This window comes from Lagopus leucura, unplaced genomic scaffold, assembly GCF_019238085.1.
Source record: "Lagopus leucura isolate 7727_CA_CO unplaced genomic scaffold, USGS_WTPT01 Super-Scaffold_100009, whole genome shotgun sequence".
NCBI classification, from domain to species: domain Eukaryota; kingdom Metazoa; phylum Chordata; class Aves; order Galliformes; family Phasianidae; genus Lagopus; species Lagopus leucura.
The window spans coordinates 23,268,800-23,290,572 of NW_024962266.1; the positions used below are offsets into that span (position 1 = coordinate 23,268,800).

Sequence of the window (21,773 nt, forward strand, 5' to 3'; positions counted from 1 at the left end):
CTCCTTCCTCACAGTTCCGTGCAGCGCAGAGAGGCACTGAGGTGGAAGATCTGTGCACCCCATCACCGCCAGACACCGCAGCAGTGCGTCGTCCCATTTATAGACTGAGAGCAGCCACAGCACCAGAGCAGGTGGGGATGAGGGCACTGCTGTTCCAGCAGGGAAGGCACGAGGTGTATCTGCAGCTTACAGAAGGGATTTTGTCTCATACAACAAAAGAAAGCAAAATTCCTGCTGAGGCAAAAGAAATGCAATGGCAAGTAACAGATACTTAGTTTTATAAAGACCTTTACGCTTGTAATACTTGCATGCTACTGGAATTATTATTTTAATCATTTTATGTCTAAAGATGATCATCCTTACTACGTTCTGCCAGTTCATTTTGTAAATCTGAGAGGTAAACATGTACATAAACCCAGAGGATTTCTTCAAGAAGAGCTGGAGGTGGAAGAAGGCTTTAACCACTGAGGGTTTTCAGAGCTCTGTCTCTCAGCTTCCCAGGGCTGACAGCAATTGTATGCTTGGGAAGCTGAAAGCCCTCTCTGCAGCACTACGAGGGCATGCGCCCAGGCAGAGGGATTGTGAAATACCTGGATTTGAGTTGCCACAGCTTCAAGACTTCGCCATTTCCTGTTCTTGTGCAGTCGTGGTAAAAAGAAAACACAGCGGAGTCAGTTAAACAAAACTGAGATGGCTGAAACCAAACATAGCTGAGGTGCAATCCTGGGTTTGAAGGGACGTGCAAAGTGGCTGCTGGGCAGCTGGAAGTACAGCATGTCACAAACACCCTATTTTTGCTGAAAAAATACAAATATTGGATAACCTATAAATGCATAAAGTTCATCCCACAGAGCACTTAATAGCCAGAATAAAAATTAGCTTCAAGGATTAACTTCTGTTACATACAGTGCATCTCAGACCATTATTTATGCCTAACTGTCCTCTGCAGATTTAAATTGACTCTTTGAAATTCTCAGTATGAAATGTAAAGTTTATACCTCTTTGTAAAAGGAACTTCCAAATACAATCTGCAAAAGCATCTTCTAGATTTAAGTAGAAGAAATGACCATGTTTGCATGCTGTCAGTCTGACTATTGCAGTACCTGCTCTGCGTATCCACTTACAGCCATGTAAAGCTGCAGGAAGAAATCTGTATAAATGAAAACAGTATCACTGAAAACACCTGCTGTGTTTCCAGCAGCACAAAGGTACGTGTTTTTAACCAGCAAAAGGGGATCGGCCATGCAAGAACCAACCAAAACCCTCCAGTCCTTCTCCATCCTCAACTGGAAAAACAAAAACAAAAACGAACACCTTAATAAAAATGTTCTTTGCAGCACTGAAACACCAAAGAATGTTTTTATTACAAACGAAAGCATTCCAACTGAGCACTTGCTCTGGACAGAAGCAGGCCTTGCTCCACCTCATGGGACACACAGGTGCTGCCAGCCTGCCACCTTCTGCTGAAGGGCTCCACTTTTCCTTCATTCTGCAGCACAGAGCTGCTTTCTAGTGAGGTACAACCACTGCCTCCACACTGCCTCTGTGTTCTGGGGTGCCTCCCTGCAGAAGGCTGTATGTCACACACTCCCGGATCCAGCAGGAAAGCTCCTCACCTCCCTGTGCTTTCCAAAGCATCACGTCCAAAGGTGTCCAAGCTTTTGCTTTGTCTCTCTCACATGGTTATTTAATTTTCTTCACTGTTGATGTTAATAGATCAAATAGCTCTGATAACTTTTTAAAAAGCTTTGGCTACACAAAGTCTTCTGCAACTTACACCTATAATACACTAATATATACTGTGACATGTATTTCTGCCATTTCGCCATTTGGCACCTCACCAAGTGGTCAGGAAAACCACTGCAAACACCAGCTCACCCCACAGCTGCAGCCATGGCTCCATCACCACCAAGCACAGCTCCAGCAGCACAGCCCACCATCCAAGGTGCCAATGGCTCCTTCCATCTGTGTGCCCTGCACAGTGCTGGATGAGAGGTGAGCACTGGATGAGAGGTGAGCACCGCACAACGCTGCAGCTCAAAGGCTCACACCTGAGCCACCTGCCCCAGCAGAACCCCAAGTTCAGCTGCTGTATAGAATATCCAAACCAAAGTTCTTCCTATGCTTCACAGTTATCCTGCATTTCCACTTTCCTCCTGGTAACCACCTTCTGAACATTCAGCTGGAGATAACACTAGGATCAGAGATCTTTCATCACGAAGAATATGCAATAGCAAAGGCAGATTTTGGCCCACAGGCAGATGACATTATTTCCCTGTTTACATCCAGGATGAACGCAACATCAGTGCCACAGCCAGCATTGTTGTGCCTCAAGTCCAGGTATTTCACACACAAGGAGGCCTGAGCTCTGCAACCATCCAGCTCAGATCCAGCAGCAAACTCAGATTCCTGGTCACCAGGCACCGCAACAGAGCACAAAGTGCTGCTCTCAGACACACACAGGTGCTGGAGCTCTGCACACCTTCCACACTCTCCATCACCAACACAGACTGACACAGCATTATTGCAAACACAGAAGCATCTGATAACTTCTGTGCCAGCCCTCTGCAAAAGCAGAGTCTATAGAATGTGTACAGAAGCATACACACAGCAGCACAGCTGGACCCCAAATAGCCACAGCTGTGCTGCCTTTCACAGGTCTCAGCCCTGAGCTCTGCCCTCTGCTCCAACAGCAAACCTACATAAAGTCGAGGCAGCATCACAGACAGGCGTTAAAACCAGTCTGTAGCAATGATACTCAAGCCAGCATTTCTGTAATAACCTCAATTATTTCAACAGCAGTCAGAAAGACAAGGCCTAGCTACCTTATTTAAATCAGTAACTGTAACCATCACTGGCTCTCTCACAAGCACAGAATGTGGATGCAACATTCAATCATCTGTTTCTTCTAAAATTCAGTAAATATTATGGCCTGTTTGATTCCAATGACTATTTGGATGAATTACTAAGAAACAGACTTATGTAAAAGTGAGATGTGAAAAACAGACATTTCTTTTCAGCCACAGACCTGAAAACGTTCTCCCAGTACTTGACTACCATGAGATAAATGTTTGTTTCTTTCTTTTTCTAAATTGAAGAACCCCATTAACAGCATATTGGGTGTTTGTGAACGCTTTGTACTCTTTTTGTGTAGTAGTCAAGGAGCGCTAAAGCAAGTGGAATTCAGCACAATGCATAATTCTAAGCAAACGTGTTGCCTGTGTTCAGCCAGCAATGAATGTAAGTAGGTCCAGAGATGACAAAAACCCAGAAAGTAATGGAATGAATCCCAGTCCTACAAAAACATTGTTGAATTTGGAGCAAACACTATGCAGATTTTTACCACAGTGCAACACAGATATTTATTAGCTCTGTTGCTTTTCGTAAGAGACAGGGACTGGACTTAAAGTACGTCCTTTTCTTTTTTTTTTTTTTGTAACACCAGAGCAAATCTAGCAAGCATCTTTTAAGGTATTTTATGATGACAAATCATTCAATTATAGAACTTTCCGATACATAGTCTGCATGTTATCTATCACAAAAGGTTGTCTGCAGAATATAATGAGTAAAGAAGTGAGTTCATTTCCAGCCTGTCCAGGTTTTCCAATCTTGTTCATCAGTGACGTTTCCAACCATTAACCACTTTCCTGTAGAGCAGTAAACAGTGTGACTCACCTCTTTATCTGCTCCTCTTCCTCCCAGAGGGGGAACTGCGTAGAACACATTGTTTCACCGTTTCACACACACATGCACTGCTGCTGTGCTTTTTGCTACAGAAGCAAAGCGATGCATCTTGCAGGTGGAGCAGGAGGTCCAGAGTGCTGTGTTTAAGCTCTTTGGATTGCCTTTTGCTTTCTGAGCTGCCCCCTGGGGAAGCATGGTTTCACAAAGGAGCTGCTTCTGTTGGGCCAGAGGTAGGCAAGCTGCCACTCCATCATCCTCGAGCTACCTTGGATCCAGGCCATAGATCACAAGAAATATTAAGGCACTGAACTTACTACAGAATGCAATGCCAAAAATCAATGTGAAATGGGAGGAAATACTTGATATAATCCTATGTTTTATAAAAGACAAAGTTTCAAATGCTGTGTAAAGAAAAGCACTGCTAGAATGGGGCAGTCTTTAATAATCCATGATGCATTAATTGCAGACCATAACAGAACTGTGCATCAGTAACAAATTCAAGCAGGCTCCTATGCTGCTGGCTTAGTACTACTGAGCTTCTGCTTTCTGCTGTGAGAGCAAGTTTCTGTCTGGTTGACCCCTCCGGCTCTGCCGAGGATTCAGAGTTCAACCCAGCATTTGGCTAAAGCTTATCACATGAGCATTTCTGAGTGGTACACAGACTTTGAACACAGAATTGCTTCTGCAAATGAGGCCTTTACTCTATCCACCTGAAAGGAATATTTTCCTGAATCTTGGGCCACGCTGAAAATCCTTGACTTGTGATACCACTGTGATATCCACTATTTTCTTGTAGGTGAATACAGCTTCAGGCTGTTTGAGAACTTCTCACACCAACTGTGCTTTCCCTAATCCACTGCACTTGGTGCTCCAGACTGATAAAGCAACACACAGTTCCGGAGAGCTCCTTCAGAAGAATGCAGCAGTTTCAGAAGCAATGGGAAGGTTATGCAGCCTGATGGGCAATCCCAGATACCAATGGCATTTGTGCTCAACCAAAGATGACTATGAAAACCTTGGGATTTTCATTGTGGCAAAGAATCAGGGGAGCTGAGTGTGCAGTGCACAGCGTGTCCTTTGTGAAGAGCATGGGCAAAACTCAGCTGTGGTAAAATTCCAAAAGGGCATTTCAGTGGCCTTGAGAGATGAATCTAAGGTCGTAAGGACTGTTCACTTTCTGCACAGTACAAATGATCCTAATTTTCATGACATTGCTTGCTCAGAAGATGCTGAGACTGCCAAAATATTTCAGAAGGACACAACTGGAAGAAGAGGCGTTATATGCATGGAATAGAACAAGAATCTTTTTTTATTCTATACAAAGAATGACTGAGTTTTTACACTTAAATTTTGATGTGCAATATGTAAATAGCATTAACTGCTCATACTGAGTTGTATCTGAGATATTTACCTGAACTGGATTTATACGAGAAAATCACTTTAAAAAATGAATTTTTCATCTATAATTTTAACTGGAGAAGAGTTTTATAAAGGGTGTCTATTTTTAATACAATGCAAGTTCTCAGTGTTGAGGAACAGGTGGTTCTGTCTCCCTGCGTATTAATTTGCATTATAAAACAATGACATTTCCTTAGGAGAGGTAAAAGCAGAGCTATAAACTGTCAATTTTCTCTTTTGCTAGGAACAATCACTTTAGCAAGAATATTCACCATGAGGTACTTCTATATGAATCTCCCTGACAAGCATCTCCATTGGAGAAAAAGGGCCACCAAAAACCTCCCGTCTCCACACATCAGAACAGGTTACTGGGAAGAATCTCTCTCAGAAGGGAGGTAGAAGAGTGTCCTCAATAAATACAGGTGTACAAGCACGGAGCTGGCTTCGAGAGCATTAAGTACTGTGAAAATGTGTTACTTCTGGCTGCACCAGTTCTGCAGAAAAGCAGCAGTGATAGGGCAGACAGCATCAGAATGGAGCTATAGCCCTTTGCTCTGTTCTCAGCACACCTCCTTCCTCACGATTCTCAAAAACATCAAGAAAAAGCAAAAAGGAAAATTGCTCTCTTTTGTAAAGGGCAGAGCACTGTGTCAGGAGAGCCTGCTCCAACTTGAGCACCTTACCATAGGAAACAATGCCATGCATCTCTTCAAACACGGGCATCTCAAGCAGGCAAACCCATCAACAACCACTGTAAGGAGGATGTGACTGCCACAGTGACTGCACACTGCTCTGCATCCAGTGGAATATTGCTGTTTCTTAAGTGACCTTCAAGGACTTGTGCTTTAAATACAATGAAAACTTTAAATTACATTTGTTCTGATGACAGAACTGTTTCATAAAGTCCACCCATTCTTTAACTTTTCAAAGCAGTAAAGCTTTATCTTGCCACCATCTTTTTCTCCACCCCCGACCCCCCCACAAATCATTCAGCCACGACAAGCAGCAGACTTGACATGAAGACAAGACTGAAGGAAATCAAGAAACTTGCATGGCTTTTTTCCACCGGTAAGTTTCTTATAGCAGCAAAAAAGTAACCACTAAAAGCTACAGAAAAGACATTCTATGCATAACTGAAAATGCCCAGAATTCAGAGTTCCTCCTTGCTGTGCTTCTTGTGCACTGTTCTCACACCATTTCAAGTAAGCAGATATTTGGAAAAAGCAATGCTTCGTTCCCAACTGCTAGCAGTATGAATCCAGATGAGTGCATAAAGCTAACTGATTAATTCTGTGAACCCCAAAAGGTGCAGGGTTTGTTTTTCCAGTTGTTGCACTTGATGTTATATCTTGCTTAGCAGATGTTGCGAACAAGCAAGAAAAGGCACACAATTGAGAGGAGAGCTACACAAATGTAAGTGTTTGAAAAGCGACTGTTGGAAAAACAAATGTTTTATGCATTATGGTTGGTTTGAGAGTTTTTGCCCTGTTATTACATTCATGTTTTATGTATCATCTCTAAAATTTAGAATGACTTGATTTCTCACCAACTTGAAAGAGAAGGAAAAATAATTCTGAAGTGTCAGTAATTGTCTGCACCAAAGTCTGCCACAAACAGGACATCAAAGAAGGGAAAGTTACGACACCGCCGAGGCTCCGGAGTGCATTCCATTTTCTGGGGCGGATTTGGCTTGATGCAGGGCAGCTTGAATTCTGAAATGTGTTCTCGTTTCCATGGAGTAATTCTTGTAGTTTTGTCTAAAACAAAAGCAGATCAACTCTGATGAATATATATATATATATATATTTTTAAACATTTTCAAGTTATCTTTACATTACTGCTCTAAGCAAAACAACTGTAGACAGCAGAACGCCTTCCTTCATAAGCTCTTTTGTTGCTTACTGTAAAATACATGGCATGTGCTGCTAGCCAGACAATGCAGCTCTTTGTTCTTTATTTGTAGTTCTACTGTCTGGCAATTACCAGAAAATACAGCTTAATAAGAACTGGATTTGTTCTACTCAATAAAAATATTTGAAAACATTAAATATACATAACATCTACTCAGCTTACATTCAGAAATTAGTTTTTTATCAGTCGTCCCAAAGTACAACTGACAAATTTGAACAGATTTTATTTTTTTTTTAAGTTTTTTAAAAGTTTAGAAGTTAAAAGTAGCCGAAAAAGTTAAAACTTGCTTGCCAAATCACAATAAAATAAATGGATTAGAACTAACGTGCAGGGAGAAAAAGTTGTGTGTGCCAAAGACACGGAGATGGGCTGATGCTCAGCCTTGAAGCAACTCTCAGGCACGTTGTTCAGGAGAAGACCTGAAGCCTATTGTGAGGTGGTACTTACACCTTCCCCTGTGCTGCCTACAAAGCACTCTTAAGGACAGACAGACCTTCGCAAGCCCTCCTCATCTGAGGGAAGAGCCCCATCACCACCTTATCATGGATGAGGACTGTGTGTAGGAAACAAAGCCAGGCACTTTGCTGCCCTAGAAGCTTGGAAAATGGGTACACAAGAGAGTTCATATCTGCTTTCGAAGAGCAATTTGCCAGCCCAGAGGAAGACTGGCAGGACTTCTCCCCATAAACATCCAGCAGCTGACTCAGCAGTGCTGCCTGCCTGCTGTCTCCTGTGGCTAAGTCATATCCTGAAGAGCCACAGACACATTAGAAGAATCTGTATTTTCATGGAAAAAAAACATAGAAAATGCAGATCCTACTTACTAGGAATTAGCATTTCAGCTCTTGCAGGATGGATACAAAATCCAAATACCAAAGAGGATAAGAAAATTAGCAGGGTAATTTTCTTTTAGCAGATATTTGTCATCTTTACAGAAACGTCACATCACACATTAAGCAGTCTGTATAATCTTAAAAACACTCCAGCTCAAAATTCACAATTCAAATGAAGCGTGGAGGCAAGCATCTGCCACTACAGCAGCCTCTCAGCAAGTACAAGGCACTCCTTGCCCATCCTATCCCCACTTATAATTTTATGCATGCAGCACTCAAGGGGCTGACTGAGAAGAGGAAATGAACGGGTTGTGCTGTATGCTGATCTGAAACACTCTGGAGTTTCTACCAAAAATTAGCTAGATTTTGTCACGCAGATATTAAAGAATGCCTCTTGTATTTCTCATGAGCAGGCTGATATTGCTGCTTGTAGCTTGTGGTGATACAAATATAAATATTTCCATGCATGATCAAGCCAAAACTGCTTATCATCTCATTTTGCTCTTTCTCCTAGAGTTGAAACATTTAAGCCAGCAGCAGCATGTAGATTTAGGTCAAGGAAATCAAGCGTCACACACAAGCAGAGCACTCATTTCCACTCCTGCCGACAGTGAACACAGTTTTGCAATTCTGAAACCCACCACAGACAACGCATTCTCCCTCTAGTGGCTGGAAAGACATTCAGCATTTTTAGCTGAAGGCTCATAAAACATTTGTGCATGTTCTGATTGGGGACGTAGCAGCTACAGGCGGTAACTTAGCAGCTGCATGGGGTCACTGTCCCCAGAGGTGTTGGAGAACTGTGGGGATGTGGCACTGTGAAACGTGGCCAGTGGGCTTGGTGGGGTGAGTTGGGTTTGGATTTGGTGATCTTGGAGGCCTTTTCCACCCTCAATGAGTCTGAGATTCTAAGACCTTTCTTTTTTTCTTACTGTTACAGTTCCTGTGAGTTCTCAGAGTGCCACAAGCCTGAGCATTAGCTTTTCACACACAAATTTTTAAAAGCTGTGATCTGCTGAGCTCTCCTGTAAGCCAAACTTCTTCCCTTGAGAAGACTGTGACCTGAGCCACACAAGCTGCCAGGTGAAAAAGGCTGAGTGGGAACTGACAGCAGTACTGGACAGAACGAGAAGCCCTGTAATGTTAATTTCTGGACCTCTTTTTAAGATTTGAATAATCTGTATTCAAATATGGCTTGAGGCAAGGTGCATTTTGAGGCGTTTTACAAACAGAATTTTTGCTGCCCTTACTATCTTCCATGAGTCTACAGAGAACCAGGCTCACAAGCACAGGGGATTAAGGATTGCAGTATTGTAATTTCTGTGCTGACAGACTTTTGGCATCGCCTTCAGCAGGCTAATTCACCACTCTTAGTGAACTGACTCGGATAAGAGACCGACACAAAACCTCCCTCGACTTTTGGAAGATGGGGCCAGAGATCAGCTTTGCAGCTGCACACCTGCAGCAGTGGCTGGCGTGACTGTGCTTGGAAACGTGCAGACATCTGAACTCGTTCAGCATCCAGGCGGAGAGGTGAACTGCCCTGCTGCAAGATGCCTGAAGGAGACTAGGGTTGTTTGGTTTGGAATGTCTTTTTTTTTTCCTCCTTTCTTTTTCTTTCTTTTCCCCAGATAGCAATTTTGGCTCAGTAAAGCATAGCAGACTGGGACAGAGGCAAAACTAGATTTGTTAGGTTTATAACCAAGAACGTACAAGATCAAGTCCAACAATTCCTGATAAACCTGCTTCGATAGAAAAATCAGTCATGACAAATGTGCCAACAGCAGGTGTTCCAGCTGCCTTGTGAAGATGAAAATGCAAAGATACTAAATGCACACTGAAACATTTTCTTAAATGTATTTCACCCAGGAAAAAGCCCAGCACTGTTAGCCACCAATCTGAATAGTTTTTCAGTCTTAACATAGAGCTGTGATTTCATTTAATACATTTTTTATGAATAAGTAAATACATTACAAAGAAAATTACACCTTGTTACACATATATTTCTTATGGAAGTCCTTAACACTCATATTAACATCCTCAAAATTATTTTTGCTCTTATTAGAATGGATGGGTAACTCACAGACTGAGCTATCAGATACTGTCCACTACCTGAGAAGGTCCCAGCCAAACCTAGGGCATGTGTGCTTCCACTGAATAAACAAAAGTTTCTATAGTATTAATGTTTCTGCTTCCTACTCATCAGTAACACACCATACCGACCCACCAGACCAGGCTTTTAACTTGCTTACTTTGCTCTTTCTAGTAGTTTTATTGCTTCTTCTCTCCTGTCCTGGTCCAGATACAGCAATGCAAGCTCCAGCAAGGCATTTGGAATTAGATAATGGTCGTATTTTATCTTCTTCTCACTGCATAGGAAAAGAAATAGCCTCAAGATCTTGAAGTGAATTATTGTTTCACTCACTTAACAGCTCCAAGCGAAAACAAATAGGAGATTAGCTAAGATCAGGAGGAGCAATCAATCTTTATTACAACATTTGTTGTGTTCTCTGTCCAACGCTACCTTCTGGGTTATTAAATGGTGTACTTTACCATAACCATCATACACAATGTGTTATTTCCTGGGATTAAAAATTATTGGCATTTATTATAGGGGAAATTTTAAAAAAGGTGATAATATTATAAGCACTGTGTGAACTGAGAAAGAGATCCCATTCACAATATACAGGGGTTCCAAATACAATCACATTGCCAATCATCTCTGGAGACTGTTTGGTTCTTTAGGCATAACTTCTGACTGCTAAGAGGAAAGGGAGGAAAAAACAGCGGTGTCACAAAAACTGTATGCGTGTGTAGTTCCCAAAGAGAAGAAAGTATCAGTAAGAAGTGCAGAATTGCAATTCTTCCTCCTTATATGGCTAACAATACTGGCAATTAAAACTGTGAGCCCTTGGATATTGAAACAAGTGAAATAAATACTAAAGATTCTGTTGTCCTCTCTATTCACATCAAGGTTGCACCTCCTCTTACTTGAAACGAGCAGGTACTGAGAAATTCAAGAGCATGCCAGGTAGACAACTTACTTCAAGTAGATGTAATTAAAATGGCCTTCTGCCTCTGAGATTTTGCCCAAATGCTTCAGGCATAAACCCTTTAGCAGTTTTATCACACACTGGTCATCTGCTAGTAATTCTGTAGCTGCAAGATGAAGTAAATGACATATTTTAGAAAACATTTTAGAGCAGTACAGACTTGTGTAAAAGTTTTCCTGTGCGTAGGAAAGTATTATAAAATCTACTTATTGGAACGCAGGGCAGAAGAAACTAACTGACCCATTAAGTTCATTCAGGGTAGCTTCATGCTATCACCAACTTGTACAACGAAATATCAGCTAACAAGAAATCTGACTAATGGCACTGCATCTTGTGCTGAATTTCACCCTGTTTCTATTACAGTGGTCCTTTACCCAGTTCTTCCTCTGTCACCCCAGTTGACAAAATCCTGACACATTCTGCATGGAATTGTTGCACCCCTTAAAACTACGCCATCCTTAATGATTCTACGTTCACATGGAAGTATCTCCTCTACTTATAATACAGCCTTCAAACTGCCCCCAGTTGCATTAAAAAAACACTTAGGGACTGATCCTAGACTCAACTGCGTACAACACCTGGAAATGCAGATCTGAATTTCCACTAACAGAATTATTTCCACGTCTTATCCATGTAATACTGTCAGGAGCACATTTGCAAGTTGAAGATTTCACAGTGGTAGATTCTTGAATTAGGAATCCAGAAATAAGAAAGAAAATATTTGAAAAGGCTGTAGTTTAGCCTCAAACACCATCAGGAAAGCTCAAGAGAAGCACGATGCCTGGAAACAGCTGACCATAATTTGTAACAAGTAACACTTCACATTGCTGATATGTTTACAATATTTCACCCTTTTCAATTATATGTCCTCATAGCATTTTACAGATGTCAATCTGCCTCCACAAATCCCTGCAAAGTCAGCTGTACTCAATATTTACCAGTTAGGAAAGAAGAAATTATTCACTTATCCCAAGTAATGTTGCAAACTGTGTGATGAGGTGAGACAGACAAATTGCTTTTAATAAGATGTCACTTTCATGGGAAATATTTTTCTGTCCTCAAATAATTAAGGAGAAAGCTTTAGCCATTCTGTCCAGCAACTCTTTCTGAAAGAGTACTTGTGTAACAATGCACCAAGGTCCTAGAAAACACTGCAATGCAGTGACTTAACCCATATTCCATTGTAAAGGTGGGCCAAATCCTTTTACAGGAAATACATAAGATCAAATATTTATCTAAGGGGAAACTATGAGAAAAGCTGTGGCTGCAATTCCATAGGTGCTGGGAAATACTGGCAAGAAATAAATCAGTAACTAACTGAGTGACATTGTAGCATTGTAGTTCAATATTATCTCCTTTCTTATGTTCCTTTATTGTGCAAAGGGAGCCCATCCCTCATGTCCCAGCTTCTGACACACGAATAACATTCAGCCCTCCAAGGTCATGCTGTAAGCTGACAGCACTTTTGGAACCAAAGGCAGACACTCACCTCTATTTATCTTTCAAAACTGAAATACAGTATCTAAGAATAAAAAACCTTAATGATCTAAGTAATCAAGTCAGTTCATACACTGATTTTGATCTAGCAAAATAAACAGTCCTTCAATATGTCATGAACTATTCCTAATATACATCTGTGGATGGAAAATAGCTTGCTAGTACTATCAGTGACAGTGCTGGTATGATCTATGACCAAAGAGGAAATTTACTCCTGTCTGCATTAACAGTTCATGGTTTCATAATCTGCCTTCCTCATGTGATCAGATTAACTTTACTAACAAGTGTCTCTCTTTATTCACAGATAATATCTTTAGCTATTGCAGTGTAAAATACCTGATTAAACCGTGTCACTGATTACCTGAACCTCTTGCCAATGCTTCTTCTGCTTCGATTAAAGTCTCCAACATGCCTTCTGTTAAATTGGGACATTGTCCAATTACGGCATAGCCATTCCAGATATACATCATCTCCTAGGATCAGGGAAAGAAGACTGCATTGTTAATGATATCACTGGCTAAAAACGACTATCAATTATTTCTGTTATCTCTGTATTATGAAAAAGTTACAGATTCCATAACCAAAATCTCAGTTTGTTATAACATACTGCCATTGCAAACATTCTCCTGGTTTTCAGAGCGGACCAGTACTGGAAAACAACTAAAGAGCCATTGATTGTACTCAATACCAAGGAATATTGCAGAACTACTCAAGCTATACTTCTTCTAGACTAAATAACTGAGGTGAAGACCTTTCTCCTTTAGCAAGTCCCTTCACAACGTAAAGAAAAATTCCAGAAATGGGATTCTGCACCCTATTCCACAACCTCAGCATATCTTTAACTGTTCAGCTGTGACATCTGCTGCATCAGATATGCAACTGCAGCAGAAACAGACTGCTGCGTTCCCACAAGGACGCCCAAGGAAAGCCTTTAGGACAGAACTGTTTTGCTAAAATCCCATTGGAACAGCCCAAACAAACCCCAGGTGCATACAGTTCTTCACTCTCTACGGTCTCTGAAACGTGAGAGACAAATGAATGTCGCCTATTTATTTCCTCTCATCTTAAGTCTTATGAGTTGGTGGAAAGCGGCCTCTAGTGAATAACCACATTATGCTGTAACTTATCTTCAGGAGACTGTATTTCTTCAGGAAGCACTGTGTCACATATCCAGCTGGTGGGCTGAGAAATGATTACTCACTGGTATCTCCAACAGGCTCTCCCTGCTCAGACATTCTCTTAAAGACTATTTACTAATTATTCATCTGTTTCTCAAATAAAGCAGCACACAGCACTGAAAAAGGCAACTCCTCAGCACTTGGCAAATCTTTTCTGTTCTTTTTATGTTTTATGTTCTTTTATTTGGTATTTACAGAGAGATTTTATAAGCACCGTGTGAACCAGGCAATGGGTGGAGCCTTATGCAGCTGATCCTACCTGGCCAAAGGGAACTGGGCAACACTACAAAAAACACCAAAGAAACCACCACCATAAACAACTAACAACGCAGAGCAGCTCTGGAGCCAATATGGACACATGTCCATGCTTCATCCCATCACCGAGGTGCTCTGGAGGCACCACAGTGCAAACGCTCAGGGGCACATAAGCAGATGCTTACATGGAGTGCCCAGTTCTTGCATTGTTTTCTTCATTTTTTTCTCACTTAGTCTTCTTTTAGTAGTGCCAATAAATGACACGTGACAGAAGAACCCAGGGCAAAGTTCCTCAAAAGGTAATTAAAAGAAAGCTGTTAGGAGCATGTTAGTCTATAGCTGGAATAATGAGTTACACATGCAACACATTTACGTGTCACAAACAACTGGCTCAGTTCCTTGTGGCTGCTGCCTGCCCCAGTTTTACAGCATTCCTTGCATTCATTTGGCTTTGTTTTGGGAACATTCCAGCCTCCTGCAGAGGTTTTACCTTAGAAACATGGAAAGATACTATTCCTATTACCCTGGTTTTCCTTCCATTAAGAAAATAAAAGCCTAAATACGAGTGAGGGGAGGAAAGGTTTCTAGCTTACCAAAGGTGGAACAGGTAAAGGAACGGGGTTTGAAGAAAGATACCGTCTAGCTTTCCGAATGGCAAACTTTTCTGTAGGCAGTGATTTCCCTGCGATTTTCAGTTTCAAGCTGGGAACAATTCTGAAAGTTTAAAAGGAAACGTAAGAGATTTTTCCTTCAGGAACATCTGGGATAATGGCATCCATATTTAAAAATAAATAAATGAAGTCAAAGAACTTAGAAAAGATGTTACATACTGAGCTATTGTTATCTCTGGGGAAGCAGAGCAATACATATTCACAAAAGCTATTTATGCAGGGCATGCATATATCTCTTTGGGCTTCCATTTCAATCAAGCAGAGAAAGGAACTCTTCCCCATCCAAAAGAATTAGATGACGATGTGCCTAACTTTAAAGGGACACAGAGTGAGAAAGAGGCAAGCTGGCTCTCTCTTTCCCAAAGACCAAAACTGATTCCCTTTGCAATGGATCCCAGTGAAAACCAATGAAATCTGCCTGTAATGATTATTTACGATATGGAACATCTGAGAAGAATCAATATATTGTGAGCATGAGTGTTATTTAAATTTTACAGAAATAGACTCCAAAAACAAAGTAGTTGGTTTTGTTTGGCCCAGCAACAGTCAGGCTTTTTTGTGCTTGCTCATTACAATTAGGTTAGGATCCTGTGTCAATAATGAAAGTTACATATGCAAGTGGATACTGTTTCATATTTCTCTCAGACTCAAAATCCCCAAATCAAATTGTCTCCATTAACTGCTACAGAAGGCATCCATCTTGCAGCATAATCCCTTGAAGCCTTTCTGATCTTACATGCCACTTTGATTAAGGAAACAAGTGGAAAGAATGTGAATGCTACATGCAAATACAGCAGCCACTGCATGGCTGATAAAAGTAACATCCTGTCTCTAAAGCACTCCCAGGCCAGCAGAAATCTGCTGCCTCCATTTCAAGGTCTCCTTCAGTCTGAAGGTAAAGTTTCATTCTGCAATTTCTTACCAATTCCAATGTTCTTTGCGCAGATCTTCCAAACTGCATTATGAATAAATTTGCCTCCCTTCCCCAAACACTGGGATTTGATACAAAACTCTTGCAATTGGTAATTAGCGAATTTTACCTAAATAATTCAACTTCGTTGTCTCCAAAAGGACTGCAGTCATCTGGCCCGAACATGCCGAGATAAGCAGCTTTCATGTAAATATAGGTAGCCTGCAAATGCAATCAAGGATATCTGTACAGGAAAATGAACCTACAGCAATCACCACTATTGATACACAGAACAAAACAGCAACAAAGATGAAGAAGGTGCTGCTTTTGCTCACAAACAGAAATAATCTTAAAAATTTTAAGCAGGAGATAAGTATTTTAGAAAGCAGAGTAATATTTTTTTTGCTAATTACGCATCTTTGTTTTCTTCATATCAGTTTATGTTTGCATTCCATGAACAAGTGTACAACTGAATATCATGCTGTAAATTATTTTGTATCATGTGTAAATTATTTTATTACTCTCAAAAATACACACTAGAAAACTTAAGAAAATGTCACACTTAGAGGAAAAAAACAACAGAAAACATGTAGTCTGTGCATCAGTCACAACTTTGAATCATATCTCAAGTATTAAAGCTCTAGAAAAAGCACAGGAGTTTTTAAGTTATTCCATTGTTTCAGATTATGAAATGTACCGATTTCACAGAGATTTCTGAGCAACTGAAGAAGGCAAAGCAGCACACAGGATGTTACAGCATATGGAATGGCACAGAATAACCGTTGTGAGTTTTGAGTATTGCTTTGTGGAGATTTAATAACCGTTAGATTCAGGAGTTTTTAGGAAATCTTGAACTATTTATTTACATCAGGATCTAAGAGTCCATTTACATGACCATCATTCACTTCGTTCATGTATTTATTATTTTGCTCCTATTAACAGGAGCACTTTCTCTGCTGCCCTAAGGCCCCTGCAATATATGACCAAAATCTATACACAGTTTAAAAGGACACACATTAATACTAATCATACAGTGTTTCAGGATATCTGAGCTTCTGGTCAAGCGTTGCTCCTCTACTAAGGAACAGACCTGTGGGAGCTATTCAGGCCAATGCATCTGGCTCAGAGCACTGCTGGAATTCCCAGGGGCAAAAGGAGTCCTTGCTGCAGATTTTACCCAGCTGGGAGCACTGTGTGAGCTGCCCTCATCTGGCTGTTCAGACCCCAGCTCACATGTGGCTGTATTTGGTCAATACATGCAATGTATGTAGTAGAAAAAACAAAACAGCATGATCACACTGAAGAGAAACAAACCAGTGAACTCCAGTTAACCTCAGCACCCACCTACCAGAATTAAAACTCTTCTGACAGATTTCCCCAAGGCTCAGGTGAAGGGTGAGGAAAAGCTATTAGGGTTCTGAACCTGAGAAGTTCTCTTTTTCACGTGCACACAGCACAGCATATCTTCTGATCACATTTATTATCAGAAAGGCACCATCACAGTGAGCCTCACTTATCACCAACAGAACTTATATCCATAAAGCAATGAGAGAAATGGCAGCTTGCCACTAACTGCTGTGTGCTGACGAAACGAACAGTCAATACACAGCAGAACACATTTAGCAGGTTGTTCATCTACAAATGGGGCTCAAAAGATTTTTGCTTGCCCACAATCTGCACTGGTTTGAATGCTCACACTTCACTTTGCTTTATAAGCCACAATAGATCAGAATGTGCTTTACAGTTTTCAGCCAGCTCAAAGCTACAGAAAGCCAGCTCTATCTGATTAAGAGTTAGTGGATACTACAGGGCCCTATGTGTGCCACTCAACACTTTGTCTTCGTTCTGCTTAACTTACCTTTGACCAGGTGTTTTCTTTGCTTAGCAGATCTGCATAAAAGAAGGCCATCTTCCATTGACGCTTGTAGGTGAAGCACCACATGAGCTCCCAGTAACACATGTGATGAAACTGCTTCCAGTATTGCTGAGCCTCACAGCACTCTTCATACCTATTAACTGCCTGAACAGAGAGATTTCCAGATACTGCCTTAATCACATGTGTATGTAATAGAACCTGGCTTGCCATGATCTACTTTCATAGTTGCTCCTGCAACTTTCTAATTAAAAACAACCCAGCATTCCCCAAGATCATATCTGGTGGCTTCATGTAAGAGATCCTTGACTCCACAGTCAATCTGGGTTTAGCAAATTCATCCCTGCCACAGAGCTTCCCATTCTTGGATTGTATAGTCAGTCCTACATACAGGCAAAATGAATGTTAGTCCCTAGGGAAATTGGGAAAGTAAAATCAGAGGACAGATGTGCAGCTAACATTTACTGTCATAGCTCCAAAGGAGCAATAGCACTGCAGTCAGCTGATACTCAGCCTTGGAATATTTTGGACATGCATTCTCCAAGCTTTGTATGACTGAGTCTCCATTCAGGCAGAAGGCAAAATATTATCATGAGATGTTACTAAAGGTATGACTTGCTTCAGGATATGAAGGATAATGAGGAAGCTGTGTCACTGATATTTGTAGATGAGGTTATCACCACAATCAAGGGTAGTGACAAAAGCTGGTCCAACAAGCTGGTCAAAATAGTTCTCAAAATTCTGACTTGTAATTTATGAACTATAAATTCATACAGGCCAAAGCTACAGGAAACATAAAACAAGAAGGAAACACTGTTCTTGGAGGAGTTTTTCTGAAGCTTTTGAGGCTTATTTTCTCAAGAGCAAATGGATTACTTATTACTTACCGCATCAATATTACCCTTCAGTGTTTCTATCCTGCCTGCAAAAAACAGGAATATGGCTCCCTGTAATAAATAATAATAAAAATACAAGTATTCTTTAACAGTTTTCAAGCTGACTATACAGTCTATATCTTAGCTATTTGGCAGGGAAACATCAAGCAATCACACCAATCCGAATTATGATTCAGTTTACCTTTGGATAGCGAGCCAAGTAAGGTTTAAGTAGCCTTTCTGCCTCCTCAACATTTCCTTTTCCTGTCCCTAGAGTGCATAAAAATGCAAGTGATAAAAAATAATAAGTAGAAAAAAACCCAACAAGACAAAACAGGAAAGCAAGGTACTGATAGCCATCTTCATCTGGCCAACCCAGAAGTTCCTCTATCTCATAAATCAGGTGTGAATACAGGTCAGTGTTACACTAAGCCAGCAAGCATGAAGATCCAAACAACTGTGCTTAATGAATTGAAAGTGTGTAGACCAATACATTTTGAAAAACTTCTAATAGTAGCTAACTGGGAAGTGTGCTCTCTCAGTTAGAAGTTACCATCTCCCAAAAAAGACAAAGACAATATAGAAACATGATCAAAGTATTTAGGAAAGTAATCTCAGTTATAGTTCCGATTGTGATCTCCCAAGTTCCAAACTTCCACAGAAGACAGATTTAGCTCTCCTAACTTCTTTTCTTATCCCCCATTTTCTCCCATCTTATGCATTAAACAAACCTCCATCTTGAAGATTAAGATACTCTCTTCAGGTACAACCACTATTGTAAAGCCACCCACAAACAATGCACATTTAATCTGATTATGAACAAACATTACACCAACACATAGGTGATGAAATCATCTTTTCCCCCCCCATCTCCCACAAGAACTCATCAAATCCAAGAGATATTATAAGCAATCTTACCTAACACAAAGGTCATGAAAGTATGATAGCAAAGCAACAGCATGGTACACAGCACCGACCTAAAGCTGTATGAGGATGCTCCTTCTTGAAGCTGCAGCAGACCACGCTCCTGTGCAGACAGAGTAAAGACGACAAAGGATTGGAAAAGAATCAAAGTCACCTTTTGGTAGTTTGTTAACTCCCGCAGTGTTATTTGTAGATTGCTCACTCACCAAATTTCCAAAATACACTGATGCAAATAGTTTACATAGCAATCAGAGACACAAACACATGGAATCATCTAACAGCTTTTCAAGGACTTAATGCTTAATCTCTGCGAAAGATATCAAGGAAATAAAAAATCTGCAACTAGGAGGGCAAAGGATAACAGTGCTGAAGGATGTCAGTAAGCACATAAACAAATGAAACAGGGCTGCTGGACCACTATCATGGGTGGAAGATGAAGAATGTTTCAGTTCTCTTTGGGAAGAACTAAGGCCATCAATTGTAAAGCTGTATTCATATTCCAAGTGAGCACAAAGGTTTCAAGCTCCACAGGCAGCAGCATTTAGCAGCACATTCCAGGACAGCTTCCATGATAACAAGAGCAATATTATAAATATGCAAACATTAACTATGAGATTTGCTTTCTAGTAAACATGCGTAGTATGATGGTCACTCTGCAGCAGGGAAAATGCAGTTTAGAAAGGTGCACTATGGCTGCAGTGGAAAATTACTGGAATGTGCCGTACGCCACTACAAAGATATCCAATTCAAACACTATAAATAGGGACCCTGAGGGATGTCTTTTGGAGCCCTTGATGAAGGCATCACAGAGAGCACTCACAGCACGATCTCAGCACTGATTTTCATCTTTCATGTGTCCTTACCAATGGAAAGGTGTTACACTGCCTGACTTCTATCTTTACAGTATAAACCCTGAGGCCTGCAATCATATTCCAATTTTCACCATACAAATGCTTTCGCTTAACTAGTGTGGCTAATTTTTTCTAAATGTAAACACAGTTATACTGAGTTTTAATAAATCTTAATTTATGCCATTAATGACTATTGAGGGAAAAGGTACCACTGTCACAAACATCTGCGGGTGAGTTAGTATCACATCCAGCCTGGGTACAAATAATGAGAATATTGACTTGTACGTCACTTCAGAAGAAATTAAAAGATGTGAAAAACATTACTGAAAATCAATGGCTTTCTGGAAAGCAAGCACTCAGCAAATGAAGCCAACTTCATTTTCTGCTGAAAGCAGAAGTTTGACTGATATAAAACCTCTGCAAAATACAATACGCTCAACTTCTTCCAACTGCTCAGATGAAAACAACAAACACTTGGATTTCTCTAAAAAAAAGTAGCACTGCAGAACGACAAGGTGGAAGACAAAGCACTCTGCAGAATGAAGTTTGTCAGGAAAAAAACATAACTTTAAAGTAGATTTCCAAAGTCCTTCAGGCTGGATATTCCACTCAGCCTTTACAGACAACAGTACCCTGCCCCCCAGGGTTAGGTAACTTCTGTATGATATAAGAAATGCAGCTCATACCCATCCGTGTGGGACTGCAACTATGAAAGCCGTAACTGTGATGTAAATGCATTAAGAAAGTGCCTATTCTAAAGAAAAGATAGCCAAAATCTGGCATGTATCAGCCTAAATTCTTAAACTGAAGGGTTACACAGGACTGGGGGAGCTCACCAAGCACGATGTGTAAAATCCTATTTTGTCCTGCACAAGCAATTAAAGAATGCTTACTCTTTACTCTGATATGTGAACACCCCAAACTTTCTACATTAAATTAATAATATAATCAGAAAACACAGTCTGCAAAATAAGAAATTGAGAAGTAGTTCTTATAGTATTGCAATACTTTCTTGCAGAGAAGGCTTGAACAAAGCTGCTTCTCTTTCCCAAATCCTTGCAAACTGCTTCTGTTGTGGTGGGACAACCAAAGTGGGACGATGACTGCTATCACTGAGAAGCATAATTTTGCCACTGTGCCCAGACAGGCTGCCCTGGCTCCTTCTGCATCTGGCAGAGATGGACACACTCAACTGAGGCACAACTCAGCACGGAAGCCTGTCAGGCTCTCTGAATCACCTCACTGAACACATCTCCTCCAGAAGGGGCCAATGGAGATTAGGCAGAAAACCTAAAAGGAGTTGTGAGTTGGACAATGTTGTGACACCCATCCGATCCTCAGCAGGGATCAGCTGAGGATCTCCATGCCCAGTCTGCTACTTGAGCCTAAAGAGTTACTGTCTAAACAAACTATACTCACTGGTGCCAGTCACTAAGCAAGTACATTACGTGCAATTGTAAGGAAGTACCTTTTAACAGCCATAAATAACTCCCACACCTATGCCGCTGGTGATGGGAGCAATGCCAAAATACCAGGACGTGCTTCCAAACAGTCTATTACAGGACACACTGCTACAATATCAAAGCCAACAAGTGTTAATAATTTCTCTAAAATACTCAAATGAAATTAACACAAGATGGAGGCTACTCCACAGAGCATAACGTCTAATACAGAGCAGGAAGCAACACATTTTGCTTGCAGACAAATGCCACGATCCAGTACAAACCTCCTCATCTTTCTATGTGAGTTACTCAGAACATACCATGCTCTAAATTCCCTATACTGTCACTACATTAAAAGGAGAAGTGATATCCCATTGATTTGATGCAAGATATCCAACATTCTCTCAAACAGGAGTCC

General features: G+C 40.8%; 1 protein-coding gene and 1 long non-coding RNA gene across 2 annotated transcripts in view; one reads left to right on the top strand and one right to left on the bottom strand.

Annotated features, from left to right (window-relative positions):
• Positions 1-5,045: 5,045 nt before the first annotated feature.
• Positions 5,046-21,773, bottom strand: part of TTC39A (tetratricopeptide repeat domain 39A) — a 35,601-nt gene continuing 18,873 nt past the window's right edge. Inside the window, exons 9-18 of the mRNA XM_042874150.1 lie at positions 19,057-19,165; positions 18,341-18,408; positions 18,151-18,210; positions 17,249-17,410; positions 15,521-15,612; positions 14,403-14,523; positions 12,738-12,849; positions 10,871-10,985; positions 10,079-10,195; positions 5,046-6,839 (exon numbers count right to left, since the gene is read on the bottom strand). Of these exons, the coding sequence (XP_042730084.1) occupies positions 6,719-6,839; positions 10,079-10,195; positions 10,871-10,985; positions 12,738-12,849; positions 14,403-14,523; positions 15,521-15,612; positions 17,249-17,410; positions 18,151-18,210; positions 18,341-18,408; positions 19,057-19,165 (1,077 nt within the window). The 3' untranslated portion in view covers positions 5,046-6,718. The remainder of the gene's footprint in view (positions 6,840-10,078; positions 10,196-10,870; positions 10,986-12,737; positions 12,850-14,402; positions 14,524-15,520; positions 15,613-17,248; positions 17,411-18,150; positions 18,211-18,340; positions 18,409-19,056; positions 19,166-21,773) is intronic.
• Positions 5,883-10,693, top strand: LOC122181590. Its single transcript, XR_006179491.1, has 3 exons — positions 5,883-6,150; positions 8,767-8,909; positions 9,182-10,693. It is a non-coding gene; the product is annotated as an uncharacterized LOC122181590 (long non-coding RNA).